The 24,188-nt window shown below is 35.3% G+C and overlaps 1 protein-coding gene across 1 annotated transcript in view; it reads left to right on the forward strand.

Moving 5' to 3' along the window:
- The window catches only part of RNGTT (RNA guanylyltransferase and 5'-phosphatase), a 218,660-nt gene that overhangs the window by 104,664 nt on the left and 89,808 nt on the right, over nt 1–24,188 (forward strand). The window contains exons 12-13 of the mRNA XM_082855531.1: nt 1,425–1,493; nt 21,089–21,189. Coding sequence (XP_082711657.1) covers nt 1,425–1,493; nt 21,089–21,189 — 170 coding nt within the window. The remainder of the gene's footprint in view (nt 1–1,424; nt 1,494–21,088; nt 21,190–24,188) is intronic.

The raw sequence follows: 24,188 nt of genomic DNA on the forward strand, positions 1-24,188 counted from the left end.
ACTTTTCTTTGCTGAACTGCCCCCAGTTTAGAGAAATTACAGATTTCAAGGAATGAAATGGCAGAGAAGATGAAGTCACAGTTTGGGAGGAGAATCACAGATCTTGTGGCATGTGCAATATACTGGACATTTTGATTGTTGCTTTTGGAATGCAAATCTGCCTTTAAGTGTAGTGGTTTTTTAGAGGATGTGATTGTGATGAAAGATTGTGATTGAATAACACACAGCATATCCAAAATCTTGGTGGAACATACTTGAATCCCAGAACCATCCTAAATGTTTTTTTGGTAGTTGGCCAGACTCTGGGTAACATGACATTATTACCTGGCTCTGTGAAAGTATCTTCTGCTCTCTTTCCCTGAAATGCAGAAAATCAGTTTGTAGGTCCTCACTCAGTGATGCATATGTTCAGTTCTTCAGAATAATATAAAAATCCATGGAAGAGAAGCATTTAAAACTACTTGTTCAGAACTAATTAGAGAGCGTTGGGCCTGTAACTCTGCTTTTCAGTAGATACGGCATTGAAAAAGCTTGTTATTTGTAATTCATGCTGTGTATTCCTTGCAATGCAGTTTTTTTGCTTGAAAAAAAATGTAATAAAGACAAAAAAATGAAGCAAAAAGTAGGACAAAAAGAAAGGTTAAATTTTTCTGCTTGAAGGTTTGGGGATAACACAGATAATGCATTTTGGGGCTGCGATCCCCATGTTTGAGCTAGCTTCTTTTTACACATTCTCAGACAATCTTATCCCGGCTCCATCTATCCCCAAGCAAGATTCTCTGCTCTCTCCTTTTTTGTGTATGTTTAGTTTTATTCCCTTTATTTATTACTTCCCAGCGTTTCTACTTTTGTTTCGGTTTTGGCCTATGCCTTCCTTCCTTTTATGCTGGCTCAGCATAGTGCATTTAAAAATACGTTTTATAACTGGAAGTTTGTACCTTTGACCACTGTCGTAAGATAAATAAGTACTAGGGATGTAATATACAGCATGACTAATATAATTAACACTGCTGTATGTTATATATGAAAGTTGTTAAGAGCGTAAATCCTGAGTTCTCATCACAAGGAAAAAGTATATTTATTTTTATTTTGTATCTGTATGAGATGAGTGCTGTATGTCAATTATATCTTAATAAAACTGAAGAAGAAAAAAATTTTTTTAAATATTTTATCCATCATTTTGGTTATTGTAGTTAGAACTGTTGTTCGAGATATCTAGCCTGCCATGGAATGGAAACCTTCATATATTAAAAAATAATCTTACAGTATATTAACCTAGATCCCTCTGGATCACCCCTCTCCCCCATTTTGTATTTCCATTTTTAAAGCTTATGTATTAAGAAGTTCTTATAAAGCTTACAAAAAATTAAAAAACTTTTAAAGTGATTATTGTGTTTCTAAAAATATGTGTATTTATTTTATAGCTACTTGAAGGAAACTTTGCCAAAGAAGTCAGCCATGAAATGGATGGTCTCATTTTCCAGCCCACTGGAGTAAGTACATTTGTCTCTGTGTGCATGTGTGTGTGTAGGTGTATCCGTGTATGCCCATGCATGTATATATAAAGTACATTTTCCTTAGATATATTTACTTAGGATTGATTACTGCTATAATCACTGCTTTTCCTTAAAACAAATTTTCATTATAAAATAAAATACTTCTTTTATACTAAATACATATAATAGTACAATGAACAGTTATTTGCTTTTCACTTAGCTTAGGAAATAAATATGACTGATCATTATTTTTCAAGGAAGTTATTAGTCTTTTAATATAATTAGTTTTCTTACTACTCTTGCACAATGAATGTTTTGTTTCTTTACTAGAAATCTACCAATAACCTTATATAAATAAATGCTTATTTCTTTCTGTAGCCCAGTATATCTTTAAGCGTTAATATTTTTAAAACTTCATTTTGCCATGGATGAGTAAAATTTAGAGTTATCAATATTTGAAGAAAAACACAATTCTTTGCATATTTATTCCATGTCAGATTTCTGAAACTCACTGAAGAACTTTTCACCAACTTAATGGTCAAATCATATATTTGGAGTAATTATGTTTTACTGATGGTAAGGTTTCCCTCCCTCCACATCATTGACGTTTTTGGCCACGTAATCCTTTGCTGCGGGGAGCTGTCCTGTGCGTGGTAGGATGTTTCACAGCATCTTTGGTCTGTACTTACCAGGTGCCAGTATTACTTCTCCCTCCCACCCCTCTAGCTTGTGACAACCAAAAATATACACATTCACTGCCTCATTTCCCCTGAAGGGCAAATTTGCCTTCACTTGAGAACCTGTGCTCTGTGGCGCAGTGCTTTTCAAAAATGTGGCCTTTGGGCTTCCCTGGTGGCACAGTGGTTGAGAATCTGCCTGCTAATGCAGGGGACACGGGTTCAAGCCCTGGTCTGGGAGGATCCCACATGCCGCGGGGCAACTAGGCCCATGAGCCACAACTACTGAGCCTGCGCGTCTGGAGCCTGTGCTCCGCAACAAAAGAGGCCGCGATAATGAGAGGCCCGCGCACTGCAATGAAGAATGGCCCTCGCTTGCCACAACTAGAGAAAGCCCTCCCACAGAAACGAAGACCCAACACAGCAAAAATAAATAAATAAATTAATAAACTCCTACCCACAACATCTTCTTTTAAAAAAAAAAAAATGTGGCCTGTGGACAAGGTAGCATTAGCACCACCCAGAAAGTTGTTATAAATGTCACTCACCACAGACCTACTGATGAGAAACTGCTGGGAATGGAGTCCAGCAATTTGTGCTTTCTCAGGCTTTCCCAGTGACTCTGATGCGTTTTCAAGTAGGAGAACCACTGCTCTTATAGGAAAGAGTTGTATATCATGTGCCACACCTTGTCATAAGCTTCATTTTGCCTTCACTAACTCTATCCTTAGAAATTAGGGTGCAAGGTAGTTGTGAAGTTACGTAGAGACACATCAAACTGGGTACCTGGAGAAAAGGGAAGGAGGCTGTAATATTTTTGAACATTATGTATTAAACGCTATATTATATATGCTTTACGTATATAGTAAAACTCTGCTATTATGCAAATTAAGGTATAACGTGGTATGTGATTGGCTTCTGTCTTCTTCCCAGCCCCCCTTGCCAAACAGATGGGGGGAAAAATCTTTGTGGTCGCAGGAGGAGGAGATGGAGGAGAGTTAGAGGCTGGGGACAGAAATAGTAGAAAATACTATTTTAGGAAGATAGACATTAGATCTTTGAGTTCCAGTATTTTCTAAGTCTAATCTCCCTGGATTGAAAGAAATAAAATCTAACTATAACGGGAATTACAGTGTTTCACTGTGTTAAACTCATGGTGGTTCAGACCCATGCATGTATGAGATTTTGGTATATGTAAGAGAAATGGCCTGACAGGTGAGTCTTGTGATGTCTAGTGTAGTAAGTTGGTTTATCAGTCTGTCCCTCTTCTAGTAACCACACTTGTTATTACGATGACTTCATAATTGATTTTCTTAAGTATTTGTGGGCATTTGGTTTAACATAAAAGTTTCAATCAGTTTGTCAGGTTACCCAAAAATTCTTGTTGGGTGTTTAATTGGAAACGCTTTGAAGTTAGATTAATTTGGACAAAATCAGTGTTTTTACAATGTTAAATTGCCTTCTCAATGAATAAGGTAGAGCTCTTTTCAGGTCTTTTACTGTTCTCCAATCCAGTTTAAGTTTTTTTTTTTTTTTTTTTTGCGGTACGCGGGCCTCTCACTGTTGTGGCCTCTCCCGTTGCGGAGCACAGGCTCCGGACGCGCAGGCCCAGTGGCCATGGCTCACGGGCCCAGCCGCTCCGCGGCACGTGGGATCTTCCCGGACAGGGGCACGAACCCATGTCCCCTGCATCGGCAGGCGGACTCTCAACCACTGTGCCACTAGGGAAGCCCCGCTCTAGGTCTTTTGTATAAGGAGGTAAGAAGAGAGTTGATTACAGACAGGTGTAGGTTCCAGTGGTGGGAGGAGACATGATTTTAGGTGGTCCAGAGACAGGGCATTAAATGACATTGCATTACTCAATGAGAATTTAGTCCCATTCCAGTTTTTATACATTCTTTCAGTTTATAAATTATACTTATTTCTAGTTTTGAATATCTAAGATTTGCTAATCTTTCCCTTTTTAACAAAATGAGTGTGGACTTAGTTTTACACTGTTCAAAGGGCAACGTTCTCTACTGGAGTTTAGTATCATTGGTTCATTTCCATCATGTCTAATTTTTAATGCTACTTATTACTTAGGGTAAGCGATACCATTGTCTATTGATGGTATAAGTGGCGTACCATTTGGCATAAAGTTTCCTGAATATCTTTGGGGGCCATTTTTCGGCCTGCTGCAGTTATTTAGCTTGATATGACATTTCCAACTAATAGCCATAGACCCTAATACCCAGTGTCATTTCTATTTTGGTCCTTCTAAGGTTTTAAGTTACCTTCCTTTCTTAGGCTTTCTTTTTAAAGCAAGTTCTGAATTAGAAGTTTAGGACTCTTAATCAGGCCAAGAACCTTAAAATGTAAAATTTGCCAGCATTTCTAAGTTTTCCTTCTGGGGAAGTCTAAAATCTTGGATGAACTCAGTTTTAATAATGAAGTGCAGTCAGGGTGAGTGTTAGACCCTTATGACAAAATAAAACAGTATATCAGAGATATACCTGTATTTTTTGTCATGTTAAAATATGTTTTCACCCTTTATTTTTACTTTGGAGGATATGCAAATGTTAGAATCCACAGTTCTTTTCCCTGGAATTCTTCAGACCAACTCTCTAGTGTCTTGCTGGGTGGCATTTGCCTGGCTTTTAGCATTCTCTGCATGGAGAAGATGAAGGGGCGAGGGTATGCTCTTCAGTAGGTAAACTTTTCACTTCACTCTCCAAGGTTCACTTTTCCTCTTCTGTGGTTCTTGAATCTTCTGGACTGGAGCTTCCGTCCTTCAGTTTTGCCACAGAATAAACATCTCCTGCCTCTTGCCAGGGTGGAGGAGGGGAGCTGGAGGCGTAAATGCTCCTTGTGAAGACTTTTACCCAGTCTGTTTCCAGTACCAGGTCTCCCTTTCACCTCCTCGCAACCTTCTCAGTATCTGTTTTCCTATGTCACGTAGCCTGTTCTGGGGAACTCAGCAGGAATTCCTCTGCCTTTGTATTGGTTGCTGCAAGCACTTAGTATTCAGTGTTCTTTGCTCTCTGCTCTGTTAACTTCTCCATCTACTTTCTGTCTTTCCAGAATTTGACGCATTGTTTTCTGCTGTTGTCTTCTCTCCTGATTTTCCTTTTCTATTGATTCTCTTTTCTGTAACTCCCATTTTAGTGAGGTTTCAAATCAAAGTGGATATAAATGCACATGTTTAGTCGACAACATTTATCAGAAAATCTTCTGACAAATGTGTGGAGTTAGAAGTTCCCAAACTTCTCACAATGTGTGGTTTTGCATCTGTTGGCTTCCTTGAGCCAGCAGTTTAAATAAATGAAGAAAGGGACTGTTTTGAGTGACCAACTTAGCGATCTGAGTGAGGCTGCATAAAGTGGAGAGAAGATCCTGGTCAGGGATGGGCAAAGCTTGACTTATAATCTGCAGCCCACTCTCTAACACCAGAGACATATTCCAAAGGCAAATGAAGGGCAGAAAATGAAGAGGATTCTTGGTGCATCTACTTTTGTAAAAACTTCTGGGCCTACGTTTGTTTGGTGCTAGTTACTTAAAACTTAGCAAGAAGTTAATTCTGCTTCGCTATAGTAATTATAGTGAGGGAACTGAAGTTGAGTAGAAGGTAGAAGATATTACTACTGCTAAAAAAAAAAAAAAAAAGAAGAAGAAGAAAGTATTTTGAATCCTGGCAAAATATTGAGGAACAGTGATAAAGATACTATATTAAAGTGATGATTCTATTGAGGGCAAAACCCCAAACACCAGCTTAGAAGAAAGTTCATTTACCTTCTGATTTAATGTTCTGTTTTTCAGAGACATAACCTTGTAACACATCCAGAATTGCATTTAGTTTATTAGTTTTATAAGAAAAAGGACAAGTAAAGCTAATGGATGGTATATTCAGGAAAATAAAGCTTAGGATATTTCTTTGTGTTTATAAAGAAATGTACTAGTATCTGATATTTACTAAACTACAGCAGTCATTAATTACCATGAAAGCCTCAATTAAAAAAAAGTAGATTAAATTGCACTTATAGAATTATAGTAAATCAAAGCAGAAAATATACTTCTAAGATTATCTAGCTCAGTGGTTTCAAAACATGAATTTCCAAAGTTCTGGGTTTCTGTGAACGGCCTCAGGGGACCATGTGCAGGAATAGGTTACTAGGTAAGCATTCTGTTTATCTCACGGCAGCCCTGATTTATTTCTTTTATATATTGTACTTCTAGATAAGATTGTGTTTTAAAAGGGGCTTCATCTAAGTAAATACCATTTGTATCAACTGCTTTTTTGAAAGGTTACCAGTGATCTTTTTCGTCGCAAAATCATGTTCGTTTTTCAGCCCTTTTCTTACTGGATTATCTAGTGGTAGCCTGTACCGCTGTCCACACTTCCTTAAAAATACTCTCTTGCATGGCTTCATGCCATTTCTTCTCCATCTCACTCAAGCTTTTCGTCTTCTACTAGCCATTGAAGTTCAGAGTTTCTAAAGGCTCGGTATGCCGGACCTTCATTTTTTACCATGCTCTGCTCTCTCCCTTGAAATCTCTTCCACACTTGAGTTATTTCCCGTAAGCCTGACTCAGACTCTTGATTTCTGTTTAAGCTCCAGGTTTGTTTATTTAATTGCCTACCCTGATATCACCTTTTAAATTTCTCAAAAACACCAGAAACTCAGTATACTTTGAAGCTGAACTCCGTCCCTACTCCCCAAACAAACAAGCCAACATACAAACTGTACAAAATGATCCTTTCCCAACATTTCATCCCTCAGTTGCTTATATGCAGTTACTTGAGTGAGAAATCTAGATGTCATCTTTGACGCCTTTCCTTCTTTTATCCCTCTAATCCATCTCCAAATCTTGCTTTATCTCCTAAATCTCTCTTAAATTATTCCCTTTTCTCTCCATTACCACTGCCACACTCCAGTGACTTGTCATTCACTGCCTCTTGCCTGGACCACTGCAGCAGTGTCCTAACTGGTCCTGCAGCCTCCACTTTATCCCCCTCCAGTCTTTTCTTCATACCATATCCAAGTGGTCTTCCTCCTTAATCTCTAGTGATTTTCCCTTGTTTTCAGGTTAAAGACCAAACCTAGATTTGAAGCCAGCTTACTCTCTTCTTTATCCCATGCTGCCTTTTTGTTTCCCCTTGTGTTTTGCTGTTGATGTGAAAGTAACTGATATTTTTATTTAAAGGTGACTTAACTATATTACTTTATTCATAAACAGTGTTTTAAAAAATTGAAGTGTTAAGTTATACTTGCCAAAATATTTAAATATTTTGAGAAAAATGGGTATTTTCTTTGAAGAAGAAATTGGCTGTTTTCTTTGAAGAAGAAATTGGCTGTTTATTTTAATATGAACCTCTAGTCTTTCTAAGGCTTAAAGCTCAAACTTTGAACAAACTGAGGTGATCATTTTTAAAAAGAAGTGTCTTCAGATTGAATTTTCCATCTGGTTATTAGTCTATACCATAAACCAGATAGCTTTTATTAGACCCTTATATATAAGGTTTTCAGCCTTACGATTTCATTGACATTTTGAATTGCTAATCTTTTGTGGTTTGTTACCTAAAAATGAATATTTTAAGTTGGCCTTTGACATTTTAATATGCTATAGGTAGTAGATCTTTTACTTGACAACTATTAGATCTTTAAGTTTAATTTATAAAGTTGATAATCCTTGTTTGTTTACTAGCTTTTGCAAGCGGTTTTAATGATTTATGTAGCATAGTAAATTTTTATTTGTAGTAATGATTGATTTCTAACCTTTTAAAAATCATATTTGATTTTACTTTTGTCATCTGGAGACACATTTCTAGATAAGAATTTTTGTGCCATTAATACTCCCTCACTATGAAATAAAAACAGAATTATATGTAATGAATTGCAAAATAGAGGTGGTAATAAAAACTTGAAATATTTTCTTTGTTTTATTAAAATAAGACTTTTTCTTGTTTTATCTGCCAGCTATATTGTGATTAGTAAAACATAGAATTGTTTCTGTATTGAGTTTAGAGTATTTACTCTCAAGCAATAGTGATAGAATTGTTTTTTATGTTTTCATCACTATCTTGATTTTCTGTAAGGTGGGTCAGCTTGGTTTTATGTTTCACCCGTTAATGTTAATCAATTTGCATGTAAATAGAGTCAGCTTTGATTTTAATATTGCTTTCTTGTGAAATATTAATGTTTTTATTAAGTCTTTACTACTGCCAGGTATATTGAATGTTATGGATAGATTGTAAAATGAAAATTGGAATTAGTCTAATGTCTTGTCTTGAAGTACATGACGAATTAGAGTGGTTTTCCTCTGTAGCAGAGATGATGTTACCATGGTGAAAGCTTCTGTTGCCATGACATTTGCTTGCATATTTTGATAGGTCTTCAATTGAAGAAGGGCTCTGTTTCCTGGCAGACTGGAAAAGTGTCATTCTATCTTTCCCCCAAATATGTTATTTTTTTAATTGAGAAATATGTAATAATTTCCAAAGAATTGTAATAGTGAACTGCCAAGGAAGAAAATACACCTTGTTTAGTTTTATTTTTTTTTCCTTAATCAACTTTTGGAACACAGCAAAATATTCTTAGCTTGCTTTTGTGTAAGGAAGAAGAAAAGAGAAGAATATTATTGTTCTAGCTTTCTTAATAAATAAAACATTTGCTTTTCCATTGAATTTTGTTGACAAAATAAACAGCTGAAGAGGAATAATTTGTAATCAGCCTCAGCTAGATATAGATATATACTGTTACTGTACAACAAAAAGACACTGCTAATGATGATATATTGTTAGCAGAGAAAAGGACAAATAAATGTAAATAAGGATTTCGCAAAATGAAGGAATCAGTGAATTCCAAGAAGGTAAATATATAAAGTGCAAAATCAGTTTTCATATAAATGATACATGTTAAACACAGTGAATTAGGGATAGTTCTTTTTTATTGATAACATTTAATATTGAAAAATTAATGGTAGATTTTTTTTAAATTGTGTTTTACAGTGGTATATGTTTAATTTGAATTTTAACTAGATAATACAGACATTTAACATGTAGTAAGACAAATACAGAGAAGAAAGTCTCCCTCTCCTTTTTCTCGCCTCCCTCAATTATCTACTGTTGTTTGTTTTTAACTTATCTTCTCATAGTTTCTTTATGCATTTATAAGTAAATACAAATTTGTTAATACATTTTTATTCCCACTCCACTTTTCAAGGAAGGTAGCACATTATTTTGCACTTTGCTTTTCAGGATTTGTCCAGCCATGTATTTTAATGTATATTTTGTTAGTGCTCTAATTTGAGCATCTTGGGACATACTGGAATCAGCAGAAGGATAGGGCTTATTATTGATAGCTCCCATCCCTTATGCTTAGGGGAGTTCAGACTTCTAGGAGGAAATATTTTAAAACATACACTTTGTCAATTTAGAATAAATTTTCCTTTTGTTGTCAAAGTTCATTGATAACTTCAGTAGGGCTTTTTACTGGTAGACCAGTTCATTTTGTAAAAGCTGCAAATTTAAGTATTTGTAATGAGTACATCTTTACACCAGCTGTTTCTTCTGCAACAAACTATTTTCTTCCTTTCGGTATTACTCTCATTCAGCTTTTGAATATCAAATTAGGTGTGGCTTCCTTGGGGAAGCCCGGCTGATTCGGTGAGTGTGACTCTCCCCTGTGTTCTTACAATGCTCTTCTTCGTACCAGTACTAGGAGCAGAGAAAATTATTTTAGTGATACTACGCTGCATAGATTAGCAAAAAAGGAGGGTAACGTACTTGATGTATAAAGTAACTAGGCTGCAGATGTTACTTGTATCTAGAGTTTGATTCCCCTATCAGTAGACCACTTTTATTTAGACTTGTGTCCACCAGAGAAGAGGAGAAACTCTGTGAGAATCTGCTAGCTGTCAAAGTTAGTGGAATTTTATACCAGATGGCAGTAGTCTTGGATATTAAGGGAGAGTTAATCTTGAGCTTTGGAATATATTAGCTCATGCCTTCATCTAATAAATTGGGTGTCTACTGTATGTTATACACATTGCTGAGTAAGAAATAATAAAACTGGATAAAGGCAGGGTTTCTGCCCTCAAAGGGCTATGAAGAAACTCGACCCTGCAGCAGTGTGAGAAGAGTGCAGACTGATGGAGTGGCAGAGGCACCTTGGTGGGCCCAGGGAGTAGGGCCAGGATACTTTGGGAGATGGGGCCTGTGCTGGAGATGAGACAGGACAGATGGTTAGGTAGGCTTTCAGTGGGGCCTGAGTGGGAGAGAAGAGGTAAGTGGTTTAGGTGCTGAGGTTTATTCGGTTGTCTGAGCTCCCTCTTCCCACTAGACACGGCATTGCCAGTTGCTTGTCCCTCCTACTCACCGCTCCACACAGAACTAGGCTAAAAGTAATTAGAAAACAACTGACTTGGTTCCTTTTGGAACAGTTTTATAATATGAGATCATCTAACCCAACCTTTCATCATTTGCTTTCGGACAAATGATATAAATCTGTATTTTTTGTTAATAGTGGAAAGATTTCTGTATTACTGTGATTTGGGAATTTTTTGGACAAGTCTAACGATTTGGGTTATCAGTTAATCTGTAAAAAGAGGGAGTTTACTGCATGCTTTCAGTACCCCTCATTTTTCTAGTATTCTTACTCAGGTCTATTAACTGGTCTTGATACTAACTGGGTATTTTCATTTAACTTGTCTTTACCCCCAGTTCCTTACTGGTTAAAGTTTAATTTCATGTGTAGTTATATGGAACTGCGCAGACATGGAAAGTAAAGCTGAAGTTGCAGAGGTCTTTGTGTAACTGTATTTTTTCTGAAATTATTTCATTAGAATGTAAGCTACAGGTTATTTTATATTAAAACAACAGCAAGAAGAAATTAGACTTGTGAATCAGATAATAGAAATAGTAATACAAATGTATTTTTGAGTAGGTTTTCTAACCTATTAAGCCAAGAAATTGTATTAATTCTCTAATATTAAATTTTACTCTCAAATCACAACTTCACTTTCCATAAGTAGTAGTAAAACTTTCATAAGCAGATGAGAAATGTCAGCAAGCTTTTGAAAATGGAATTCTCCGTTTTCTTCCCCTGCTTCTTTCTATGATACTTCTCCCTACCATCTATACCAAGTTTGTGACTTTTTAGAAATGAAATACCAAGGGGTTGCCTTGAGCTATTTTTATAGGAGATCGACTCTTCACCTCCTCTACATCAACAAGAACAGCATAGAGCACTGGGCCAATTTAGTCTCAGAAAACTTGAGCACACTTCCCCTCAACTCAGGTATATTTGTGTTCTCATTGCGTAGAACTTTCTTGTAGCCTAATTATTCTTCAAAATTCAATTCATGCATTTTTCTTGTTCAAGAAAACTTCCTTTACCCCTGCCCCCTGATTTTCGTGTTTCTCTGTTGTTATTCCTCAGCAACTTTGTTTGTGTTCATTTGAGTACCTCTCTAATCTCTCTTGGAGGTTATATTAAAAGCCTCACTGTGGTTGAGCCCACTGTCTTGGGAGAATTTGTATCTTCCCCAACTAGTATGGTACTAGGCACATAGTAGGTAGTTAGTGTTGATTAGGGACTTTTCCTCCGTACAGGATATTTATGTGTCTTGTTTTGCAAAATAGGTGTTGGTTATTTGCTTCTCAGTGAAACATGGGCAAAAGGATATAATCAAGTCAATAAATCTAGAGTTGTTTTACTTTTCTGTCCAGTAGAATTACCAAAGAGGATTTTTTCTGCTTTCTTTAAAACTAAATTCTAGAAAAACAACAAAAATAAAACTAATATATGGTAAGGCCAGGGATCTTTCCTAGCTTCAGGATGTGAGCCTTCTGAAGAGGACAGTATGTCTCAGGTTTCAGTGCAGGGCCTGGAATATATATTACGATAACATAACTGCTCACATTTTACTAGTGGAAATCATAGAGTAGCATGGGCTACAAAGCATTTTAGGTATCTCTGGTTTAGATACCCTGTTTTTAGGCAAGCAAAATGCTATTGCATTTTTGCAAGTGAAATAGATGAAGCCCACACTTTGAATTTGCTTTGAATCATGAAGTTAGTAGTCAGTAGAGGCAAAGAAGAACCAGATATCTTGTCCTCTTTGTTGTTATTACTACTAGCTTCCTTTAGATCAGTTTCTCAACTTTGGTACCATTGACATTTTGGGTTGGATAATTCTTTGCTGTGTACAGCTGTCCTGTGCGTTGTAGGATGTTTAGAAACATCCCTGGCTTCTACCCACTAGATGGCAGTAGCTCACCCTTCCCTCCCCAGTGTGACAACCAAAAATGTAGGCATTGCCAATATCCCCTGGGGGGTAAAATCTCTAATTGAGAACCACTGTTTTGTATAGCAGGTGTATCACTTCTGCCTCCATTTCATTTTCTCTTAGTTTTAGAGGACTTCTTTGGCACATGGCCATCCTGTACCTCTAAGCCAGGTTCTGCTCTCATTTGGTAAACACTTCCTTAAGCATCTTACTTGGTTGCCTGACATCTGCATTCATTACATTTTTTCTTTTTAAAGATAATAATGGACATCTCAGGTAATATTGGTAATTGCTTTCAGACATAATCTATCTCTAATTTTTTATTGGACAACTCACCTGGTAAAATCAGATTTGCTTCTATAGAACTAAGTATTATATGTATCAATTAAATATAGCTTTGATAATTATTTTACTCTAGATACATGCTGGTGAATTTAATGAAATTAAAATTCATTGCTCCCTAATTATACATTGGAAAATGTAGCTTGAAAGGATGTTTTTGTACCCTTGTTATATTCAGCAAGTGTATTTCAAGTTTGAGGACTCACAAATATTTGTATTTAAAATGCTTAATTCCCTGTATTATATAATATCTTTGACCATATTATTTTGGGGAACTTGAAAAAAGGATTTTTAAATAGTTATTGATATACATAGTCTTTTGTGAATAGTGCTAATTTAAGTCATTTCATAATCTAAAATATTCTGTTTAAATATATAAATTTAAAAATACCTGAGACTAATATTTTATAAGTTTAAAATTTTTTCACTTTTTTATTTTTATTTATTTATTTATTTTATTTTTTTTTGCGGTACGCGGGCCTCTCACTGTTGTGGCCTCTCCCGTTGCGGAGCACAGGCTCTGGACACGCAGGCTCAGCGGCCATGGCTCATGGGCCCAGCCGCTCCGCGGCATGTGGGATCTTCCCGGACCGGGGCACAAACCCGTGTCCCCTGCATCGGCAGGCGGACTCTCAACCACTACGCCACCAGGGAAGCCCATATTTTTAAAATTTTTTATCAAGTATTTATTGAGTATTTTACTAATTATTTTGTAGGCACATGATTAGACATGATTCTACTGAAGTAGAATTTACACTCGAACAGGTATTTAAATACATTTTACTCATGGGATCTATGTCGTTGCATTTATATTCGGTAATTCAGAACTACAGTATTTTTAAAATATAATTTCCTAAAAATTTTTGTCAGGCATTTCATTGATTTTCATAAAGGTGCTTTGAAATTCTCAGTCATGTCAAGTCTAGGTTTTCAGATTAATATAAATAGTTTGGTGTACAGTCAGATAAGGAATGACTTATGTACTTGAACTATTGCTGTGTAAAAGCAGAAGAGTCAGTATATGCTATTCTCCATTAGATGATTTCCAGAGAGAAGAATGTGAAGGATAGTTAGTAGCTATTTTACAAATAATAATATATTAAAATTACATTTAGAATTTGTTATTAGGTACCCATTATGAAATATTTTAAAGCTGTACAATCATTAACATTTCCTAGATTTAATAACTTAGATTGGTGTTGGTTTTCGAAGTGGTCTCATACTCGTAGTCATATAAATGAATAGAGAACGGAAGTAAATGATGTTTTGTTCGTACATGTGACATTCCCTTGGCAGCTGTTGTGAGTGGGGTTGGTGTGGGATGCTGACACTCCTTTCTCCCCTCACTCCTTTCTCCCCTCACTCCTTTTTACCCTTCACTACCATAGGGAACCACTCTTACTAAAAGGTCTGTGATGTTTCTGTCAGATAGACTTTATTAGAAAAAAGACTAAATTTTATTATTATTTTTATTAATGGGGTCACGACTGGAAAATTTAGCAGTTTTAACATTTATAAAAACATTTATATTCAGCAAGTCTAAAGAGGTTTATTTGTGATCATCCTGAAGGACATGTGTTACCTAAATGAATCTCTCAGGGCAAATAAATGGACAAAAACTTCCACTGAAATATTATATATTTGATTTTATATTTATTCATGTTTAAGCACAAGCCTTGGGGGAAGACAGTGTGCATTATGTTCTTAAATTTGCTACAGATAAAATGTCTTTCCTATCAACTCCAGTGGTTTGTCTTGCTTAGCGAAACTTGTTATACGAAATTTGTCATTATATGGACTTCTGTTTGAAATAAGAGATCCGATGACTAGGGTTTTTGCATTTTTTCCTCAAATTTATAAAGATCTGTTAGAATGCAATTTGACTCGTATATCTAAAAAATATTAGTAATGAGAACACTTAGCAGTTTTTCCTTCCTGAGTACCTTTCTCATAATATGGTGCGTCCCCCATAATGCCCTCGCTGAATTGACATACTTTCCTCTCCTTCAGGAGATTCTGTGTTTTTCTGCCCAAGTGTTTTGCTCATATTTACATCATGGTATAAGTCTGCATTAGTGAATATTACCCATTACTCAAAGTTTTCAATCTTAATTCCTCTATAATAAGTCCATAGCCACCAAAGTAAAAAATTTTCTCTTTTTACTATGTTCTAGAATAATTTAAAACACTTTTTTCCTATGCTGTAGTCTCTTTGATTAGATGGACAGTGTTGTACAACCATTTCCACAACTTTTACATCAGTGCAAAGAGAAGTTTTGTAACCATTAAGCAATAACACGCCTTCCGCCCACTCCCTCAATGCCCCCCGCCTCCACCCCCTGCCCTTGGTACTGCTAATCTACTTTCTGTCACTATGAATTTGCCTATTGCGGATATTTTATACAGGTGGAATCATACCATTTTTGTCCTTTTGTGTCTGGCTTATTTCACTTAGCATAGTGTTTTTGAGGATCATTTATTTTGTAGCATGTGTCAGAACTTCATTCTTTCTTGTGGCAGAATGATATTCCATTGTATGTATATACTGCATTTTGTTTACCCATTTATATGGTGATGGAAACCTAGATTGTAGACATGTCAATATCTGGGTCCCTGTTTCCAATTTTCTTCGCTCTACCATGTGCAGAGTCATATGGTAATTCTGTGTTTCAAATTCAGTTTTTGAGGAACTGTCATATTATTATCCATAGTGGCTGGATCATTTTATATTCCTTACAGCAACATACATGGTTACTAATTTCTTCACATCCTCTCCAACACTTGTTATTTTCCTCTAAAAAAAAAAAATTACAGCCACCCATATGAAGTAGTATCTCATTATGGTTTTGATTTACATTTCCCTCATGGCTAATGATACTGAGCATCTTTTTATGTGCTTATTCACCATTTGTATCTCTTCTATGGAAGAAATGTGTATTCAAGTTCTTTGACAATTTTAAAAATTGGGTTGTCTTTGTTGTTGAGTTGTAGGAGTTCTTTATGTATTTTGGATATTAAACCCTTATCAGGTATATGATTTGCACATTTTTTTCCCATTCTGTAGGTTATCTTTTCACTTTTTTGATATCTTGTGATGCACAAGTTTTTTAGTTTTGATAAAGTCCAGTTTATCTATTTTTTTTTTTATTGCTTGTGCTTTTTTTTTTTTTTGCAGTACGTGGGCCTCTCACTGTTGTGGCCTCTCCTGTTGTGGAGCACAGGCTCTGGACATGCAGGCTCAGCGGCCATGGCTCATGGGGCCAGCCCATGATCCCACGGCATGTGGGATCTTCCCGGACCAGGGCACGAACCCGTGTCCCCTGCATCAGCAGGCGGACTCTCAACCACTGCGCCACCAGGGAAGCCCTATTGCTTGTGCTTTTGATGTCATATCTAACAATTCACCACCAAATGCAAGATCATGAAAATTTACCCCTGTGTTTTCTTGTAAGAGTTTTATGGTTTTAGCTGTTATATTTAGGGCATTGGTCCATTTTTAGTTAGTGTTTGTATATGATGGGAGATAGGGTTCCAAACGTCATTCTTTTACTTGTGGAAATCAGCTGTTCCAGCATCATTTGTTGAAGAGAGTGTTCTCTCACCGTTGAATGGACTTGGCATCCTTGTAAAAAAAAATCAGTTGGCTATTGGCTATCAATAGATGAGTTTATTTCTGTACTCTCAGTTTTATTCCATTGGTTTAAATGTCTGTCCTTATGTCAACACCTCCGTTTTGATTACTGTAGCTTTATAGTAAGTTTTGAAGTTGGGAAGTGTGAGTCTTATAACTTTGTGTTGTTCTTTCTTCAAGATTGTTTTGGCTCTTCAGGGTCTCTTGTAACTGCATATGAATTTGAGGATTGGCTTTCCTATTTCTGTTAAAAAGTTGTTGGAATTTTGATAGAGATTGCATTGAATCTATAGATTGCTTTGAGTAGTATTGACAGTTTAGCAATATTAATTCTTCTTAATGGGTGTTCTGAGACCAGTCCCTGTGTGGAGGGGGTTTTCCACACCACCAAGCACTTCTCTGACACCAGCTGGGTGTCCTACAATTCAACTCAGTTCTGACACTGTCTACCCAGTGATAGCGTCAGATTCAAGAGGTTGAGGGCTCTTCAAAACTGTACTGCTTCCAGTTTCCCCACCCTCCCCCACCCCTTAACTTCAGATGCCAGTTGCAAGTTCATGTTATTATCTGTGCTTCTAGTTGACTAGCTGTAGATTGGAGCTTCCAAGGACCCTCTCCTTGGCCTTCAGACACCAGTTAAATTCCAGGTTGTTACCGGTACTTCTTACCACCTGACTATAAATCAGAAGTTCCCATGACCCCCTTGTCAGGTTCAGTTAGTTTGCGAGGGTGGCTCACAGTACTCAGAAAAATATATTACTTACTAGATTACTGGTTTATTATAAAAGGATGTAATTCAGGAATATCCAGAGGAAATAGATACATAAGGCAAGGCATGGGGGAGGGGCATGGAACTTCTGTGCCCTTTCGAGGCGCCCCCTCTTCCTGAATATCCATGTGTTCACCAACCCAGAAACTTTCTGAACCCCGTTTTTCTTTTTTGGTTTTTATGGAGCCTTGATTACACAGGCCTGATTGATGAAACCATTGGCCACTGGCAATTGATCCAACTTCTAGCCCCCCTCCCCTCCCCAGAGGTCAGAGTGGTGGGACTGAAAGTTCCAACCCTCTGATCACTTGGTTGGCTCCTGGCAACTAGCCCCCATCCCTAGGTGCTACCTCAAAATCACCTCATTAGCATAATAAAAGACCCTTATCACTCTCTTCACTTTGGAAATTCCAAGGGTTTTAGGAGCTCTGTGCCAGAAGTGGGGATGAAGACCAAATGTATATTTATTATAAATCACAATATCACTTTTCCTGTCTATGAATATGGGATGTCTTTCCATTTTTAGGTCTTTTTAAACTTTTTCAGTAATGTTTTGTAGTTTTCAGTATATAGACCATTCATTTCCTTTGTTAAATTTATTCCTAGATATTTTGTTCTTTTAGATGCTATTGTAAATGGAATTGATTTCTTAATTTCCTTTCTGGATTATTCATTGCTGTTGTATAGAAACAACCAATTTTTTGTATTGATAATAGCACCAAAGTATTACATTATTAGGAAGAAATTTAACAAAAGTTGTGCAAGACCTGTATACCGAAAACTACAAAACATTGCTGAGAGAAATTTAGGAAGACCTAAGTACTAAGTAAATAGAGAGATTTGAAGTGTTCATGAATCAAAAGATTCAGTATTGTTAAGATGTTATTTTTCCCTTAATTGATCTATTAATTTACTGCAGTCTCACTTAAAATCCCAGTAAACTTATTTTTCATAGAAATTGACCAGGTAATTTTAAAGTATATGTGGAGGGCTTCCCTGGTGGTGCAGTGGTTAAGAATCTGCCTGCCAGTGCAGGGGACACGGGTTTGAGCCCTGGTCTGGGAAGACCCCACCTGCTGCAGAGCAACTAAGCCCATTCACAACTACTGATCCTGTGCTCTAGAGCCTGCGCACCACAACTACCGAAGCCCGCGTGCCTAGAGCCCATGCCCTGCAACAAGATAAGCCACTGCAATGAGAAGCCCGCGCACCACAATGAAGAGTGGTCCCCGCTCGCCGCAACTAGAGAAAGCCTGCACGTAGCAAGGAAGACCCAATGCAGCCAAAAATAAAATAAATAAAAAATAAATAAAATAAAATATATGTGGAAATATAAATGCTACATTAGCTAAGAAAATTTGGAAAAAGAAAAACAAAGTTTGAGGACTTACATAACCTGCTTTCAAAACTTAATATAGAGCTAGAGTTATCAAGACAATATGCTATGAGCAGAAAGAGAGGCATGTTTATCAATGCAACAGATTAGTAAGAATAGAAATATATCTATATCTATAAACAACTGATTTTTGACAAAGATGTCAAGGCAATTCAGTGAGAGAAGGATAATCTTTTAACAAACGGTGCTGGATGAAATTGATATGCAACTGCCAAACAACAAACAGTCCCTTACTTCACATCTTATAAATAAATTAACCTCAAATGGATCATATACCTAAAAATAAGAGTTAAGACTATAAAATTTCTCTAAGAAAATGTAGTAGAAAATTGCAGTGACCTTAGGATAGGCAAAGATTCCTTAAAGAGGGCACAAAAAGCACAAATGTAAAAGTTTAAAATTGGTGATTTTGAAATGATGCTCAACATCACTAATCATCAGGAAAATGGAAATCAAAACCACACTGAGATATCACCTAACACCAGTTAGGGTGGCCATCATCAAAAAGTGAAAAGATAACTTGCTGGTGAGGATGTGGAGAAAAGGGAACCCTTGTGCACTGTTGGTAGGACTGTAAATTGATATAGCTCTTATGAAAAATAATATGGAGGTTTCTCAAAAAATTAGGAATAGAACTTACATGTCATTCAGCAGTTCCACTTTTGGATATGTATCCGAAAGAAATAAAATCATCTTGAAGAGACACATGCATTCGCATCTTTACTGCAGCGATATTCACAGTAGCCAAAATGTGGAAACAACCTAAGTGTCCATCAATGGATGAATGGTTAAAGAAAATAATGGTATACATATACAATGGAATATTATTCAGCCTTAAGAAAGAAGGAAATTCTGCCAATTGTGACAACACGGATGAACCCGGAGTACATTATGCTAAGTGAAATAAGCTCTTATATATATATATGGAATCTTAAAAAAACAGTCAAACTTAGAGTGTGGAATGGTGATTACCAGCGGCTGTGGGGTAGGGGAAGAGGGGAGATATTGATCAAAGGGTAGAAATTTTAAGTTATAAGATGAATAAGTTCTGGAAACCTAATGTATAGCATGGTGATTGTGGTTAATAATAAAGTATACTTGAAATTTCCTAAGGGAATAGATCTTAAATGTTCTTACAACATACACAAAGAAGTAACTGTGTGATGATGGATATGTTAATTAGCTTGATTGTGGTAATTATTTCACAGTGTATACATATATCAAAACATCATGTCGTATACCTTAAATTTTTTATTTCTCAATCATACTTCAATAAAGCTGTAAAAAATAGTTTATTTTGACTTCATTAAAATATATTCAAAAGAAATTGTTAAGAAAATGAAAAAGCAAGACAAAAACTGGTAGAAAATATTTGCAGTACATGTATCCAAACAAGGCTATTTATCCAGAACATGTAAACAGCTCTTCCAGTTCAATTATAAGGAGATAACCCAGTAAAAACAAGGGAAAAATTTTGAACAGACACTTCACCAAAGAAAATACACAGATAGCAGCAAATAAGCAAATTAGAAGATCTTCAACATCTGTCATTTAGAGAAATGCAAATTAAAATTATGAGACATACTTTAGAATTAAAAAGACCGACAATACCTAGTCCTAGGATGGATGTGGAGCAATTTGATCTCTCATGTATTACTGGTGGGAATGGAAGATGTCACTGCCACTTTGGAAAACGATTTGACAGCTGCTTGTAAAGTTAAACATACATTAACTATGTGACCCAGCCATTCTGCTGCTGGGTATTTACCCAAAAGTTATGAAAACGGATGTCCACACAAATGTTCAGACCAGCATCATTCCTGGTAGCCTAAAAATGGGAACAGCCCAGATATCCATCAACTTGTAAATGCATAAACAATTTGTGGTATATGCATAGAATGGAATCCTGCTCAGTTTAATAAAAAGGAACAAGCTAATATATGCACCAGCATATAGCAAAACCTTGTGTAAGAATTTCTTATGAATTCTAGAAAAGGCACAACTATAGTGATAGAAAGAAGGTCACTCTTGCCAGAGAGTTGGTAACAGGGAGCTGACTGCAGCTGTCAAGGGGAAACTTTTTGGGGGTGATTGAAATGCTGTATATCATGATTCTGGCGATTGTTACATGATTGTATCCATTTGACAAAATTCATTAGTTAATTTTATTAATTGTGAATTATCCCACAGTAAAGCTATTGAATAAGAAGGAACAAAATTTTAAAAAAATGATCAAACTTCCTTTAAGTTATAGTAGGATTGGAGGGAATAACAGGTTTCATTATTTTTCGAGACTTTCACAAACAAGTGTCTACATGCTTTGGCAGAAAAAGAGGCCATCAGTAAGATGGTTGATATCTAACTTCACTCATCAGTTAAAAATAACAAAAATTATATTCAGAAAAAAAGTGATTTTGCTTAATGAAAAGTAATTGATATTATATTTAATAAATCAAATGTTTAATTTTTTAGCTTCATATTAACTATTATCATCATTTTAATTCACTTTAGAAATATAAACCTGGTCGATGTGATGATATTTTGAAATGGAAGCCTCCCAGTTTGAATTCTGTGGATTTTCGCTTAAAGATAACAAGAATGGGAGGAGAAGGGTAAGTATGCCCCTTTGTTTCCCCATGATTTTTACATGAAATAATACCGTTTGCATAAGGCTTCACTGTTTACTGGGTATTTTACATATACTTTACAAAAAGAAAGTAAAGTACTTTTACGTATACTTTATGTATGTACCCATAAATCTATCTCATTTTCCCAGATTACTTCTTTGACCTATCACAGCTAACATGTTGGTAGCATCCTTTAAACTTCACTAATTTTAGTCTTAAAAGAAAGTTATTTCTAATGTAAAAAAATGAACTTTGTTTAATTGTAAAAGTGAAAATACATTTTACTTGAAAGTAATCCTGTTCAGTGAATTACAAATATAAGATATGATCATTAATATTATAATTGAATGTTTTGAAACAAGCCTTTTTTCCTTTGAAGGAAACTACTTCATGTTTGTATTTGGATAGCAAACACTTATCTATACTTTATTAGGGTAGGGTTTTAATTGTGGAATTACATTACAATTTTTCATTATGTTCATTGTGTTAATTTTTTTCATTTATTGGTTAATCTTCATTTTTGACTTCATTGATTGCTATTTTAGAGTAAAAAATGCTTTAGCATGAATATTTTCATTGTTTTTCCAAAGCCTTGTTTAATTTTACCTTGTTTCACAATTTTTTATGGCATCTCATATTAGTAAATACATAAGAACAAAACAAGAAATGTTTAATCAAGAAAATCATAAAGAGAAAGTAAATAAGATAACGCTGGCAGAGAGGTTAAAAGTGTACCAATGCATGCCATAAAATTCTTTTTACTTGCCAAAGATAAACCACAGGTTTATTTTTTTGTAGCTAATGGAATGAAGGATATACGATGAGTTATATGAATCCAGATTCCAGAAGATTAAGTCTCTTAAGAGACTGTATATTTTCAAATAAAGGTACTGTGTAGTGTGGTGAATCCTAACTAAAAAAAGAATTTTATTAAGTCATATGGGTATCAGTTTTCAAAAAATAGAGTAGTTAGTATTTTACATCCTTAAATAAGAGTTTGTGACTTAATAGCAAAGTACAGTTTAGCCAGAACAATTATCTGGGCCCCAAATAGTGTTATTTAGGTATTTCACTGTCTATTGGCCCGGTTTAATCCAAGGATAGATAGATAACTTTTGACTGTAGGATTGGATAGAATATGTATATTCTATAGAATAATATAAAAGATTAGATAAGAGAAATAATATTGGCAATCTAGAATATCTGTATGCCAGTTACTTTGTCAGGAAGAATAATCTTTAGTTTCCTGCTTATCAATACTTATCCAAAAATATTATTTCTCTAATTTAATCTTAGCTATGCATTGGTATTAACATTAATATCAGTTAATTTTTTATTAATTATTAACCAATATTATCAATATTATATTATTATAACACTATTAACTACTAATAATATGAATAATTAAATATTATTAATCAGTATTTTCTTGAAACTTCCCCAAAACACATTCCGCCTCCCCCCCATATATATAAAATATCTTTGGATAAATATTGCTAAGTAGTAAGCTCAAGATTATTCTTCCTGACAAAGTGTTGGGTATACAGATATTCTGGGTTGCTGGTTCACTTTGGAACCTCCACATCAAAAGTCATGCAAGCTGAGTGTAGGCTTATATGTTTTTCTGGAAGTGGCTTAGAGAAGACCACCACTCTTCTAAACAGTGGCAGCTGAGGGATTAATTCAGATGTTGCCGCCTGCATCTTCTTCTTCTTTTTTTAATTCTTAAAAGTCACAGGTGAATATGGTTCTTTGGAAATAAGGCTTCAAAGGTGAACTAAAATTTGTTAAATTGCCTCATTACTAAATCTTTTATTTTGCCTAAATGCTTTATTTATAATATTTAGTTAAGGAGTATAAACCCTTGTGTGTTTCTGTTGATTGTTTCATTGAGTTTTGAAAGGTGATTTTGTTTTGCTTTTTACAGATTGTAATTCTTAGCAACACTTAAAAGCTACATGAGGCTAAATGTAGCATGTCCATTTTTCTGTGTTAGAAATGATATTATTAATTTTTTCCTTCCATTTGTCCATTGCAATTAAATATAGCAAAGTGTAATTCAGTTTAGTAGTTTGTCATTTGCTTTTATTCTTAGTGTGTTTTAAAATATATATTTAAAAATTTTACCTATTTGAATGGCTTTTTATTAAAAAAATGAATTATTTTTGATTTTAGTCCTCTTTAAAACACACCACAATGTCAGCATTTAAGGTGATTTTTTTGGATAGCAATATGCAAGTTACATTGCTGTAGGTACCTGATTTATTTATGTAACATGGGTGTCAGTTTTCAAAAATGGGGTATTTAATATGAAATATAAAATGATAATTATGACGTAAAATACATATTATTCAGTTAGCTGGAGTAATATGCTTTTTTTCATGGAGAGAATGTTATGTATTATAGCAGTTTTCATGAAATAAATGAGCTTATATCTAATACTTATGTTAGATGCAGTATGTTAGAATTATGAGAAGTATGCCTGTAATAGTTTGAAAGGAGAGTAGCTATGTCTCTGAATCATAAGAATTGTAGCATGTGATTAGTGAAGTGGGGCTAAGATACTAAAATACCATGAGATGTGATACTATACATAGAGAATCCTAAAGATGCTACCAGAAAACTACTAGAGCTAATCAATTAATTTGGTAAAGTAGCAGGATACAAAATTAATGCACAGAAATCTCTTGCATTCCTATACACTAATGATGAAAAATCTGAAAGTGAAGTTAAGAAAACACTCCCATTTACCATTGCAACAAAAAGAATAAAATATCTAGGAATAAACCTACCTAAGGAGACAAAAGACCTGTATGCAGAAAATTGTAAGACACTGATGAAAGAAATTAAAGAGGATACAAACAGATGGAGAGATATACTATGTTCTTGGACTGGAAGAATCAACATTGTGAAACTGACTCTACTACCCAAAGCAATCTACAGATTCATCGCAATCCCTATCAAACTCCCAATGGCATTTTTCA

Source organism: Leucopleurus acutus, assembly GCF_964270905.1.
Source record: "Leucopleurus acutus genome assembly, chromosome: 15".
NCBI classification, from domain to species: domain Eukaryota; kingdom Metazoa; phylum Chordata; class Mammalia; order Artiodactyla; family Delphinidae; genus Leucopleurus; species Leucopleurus acutus.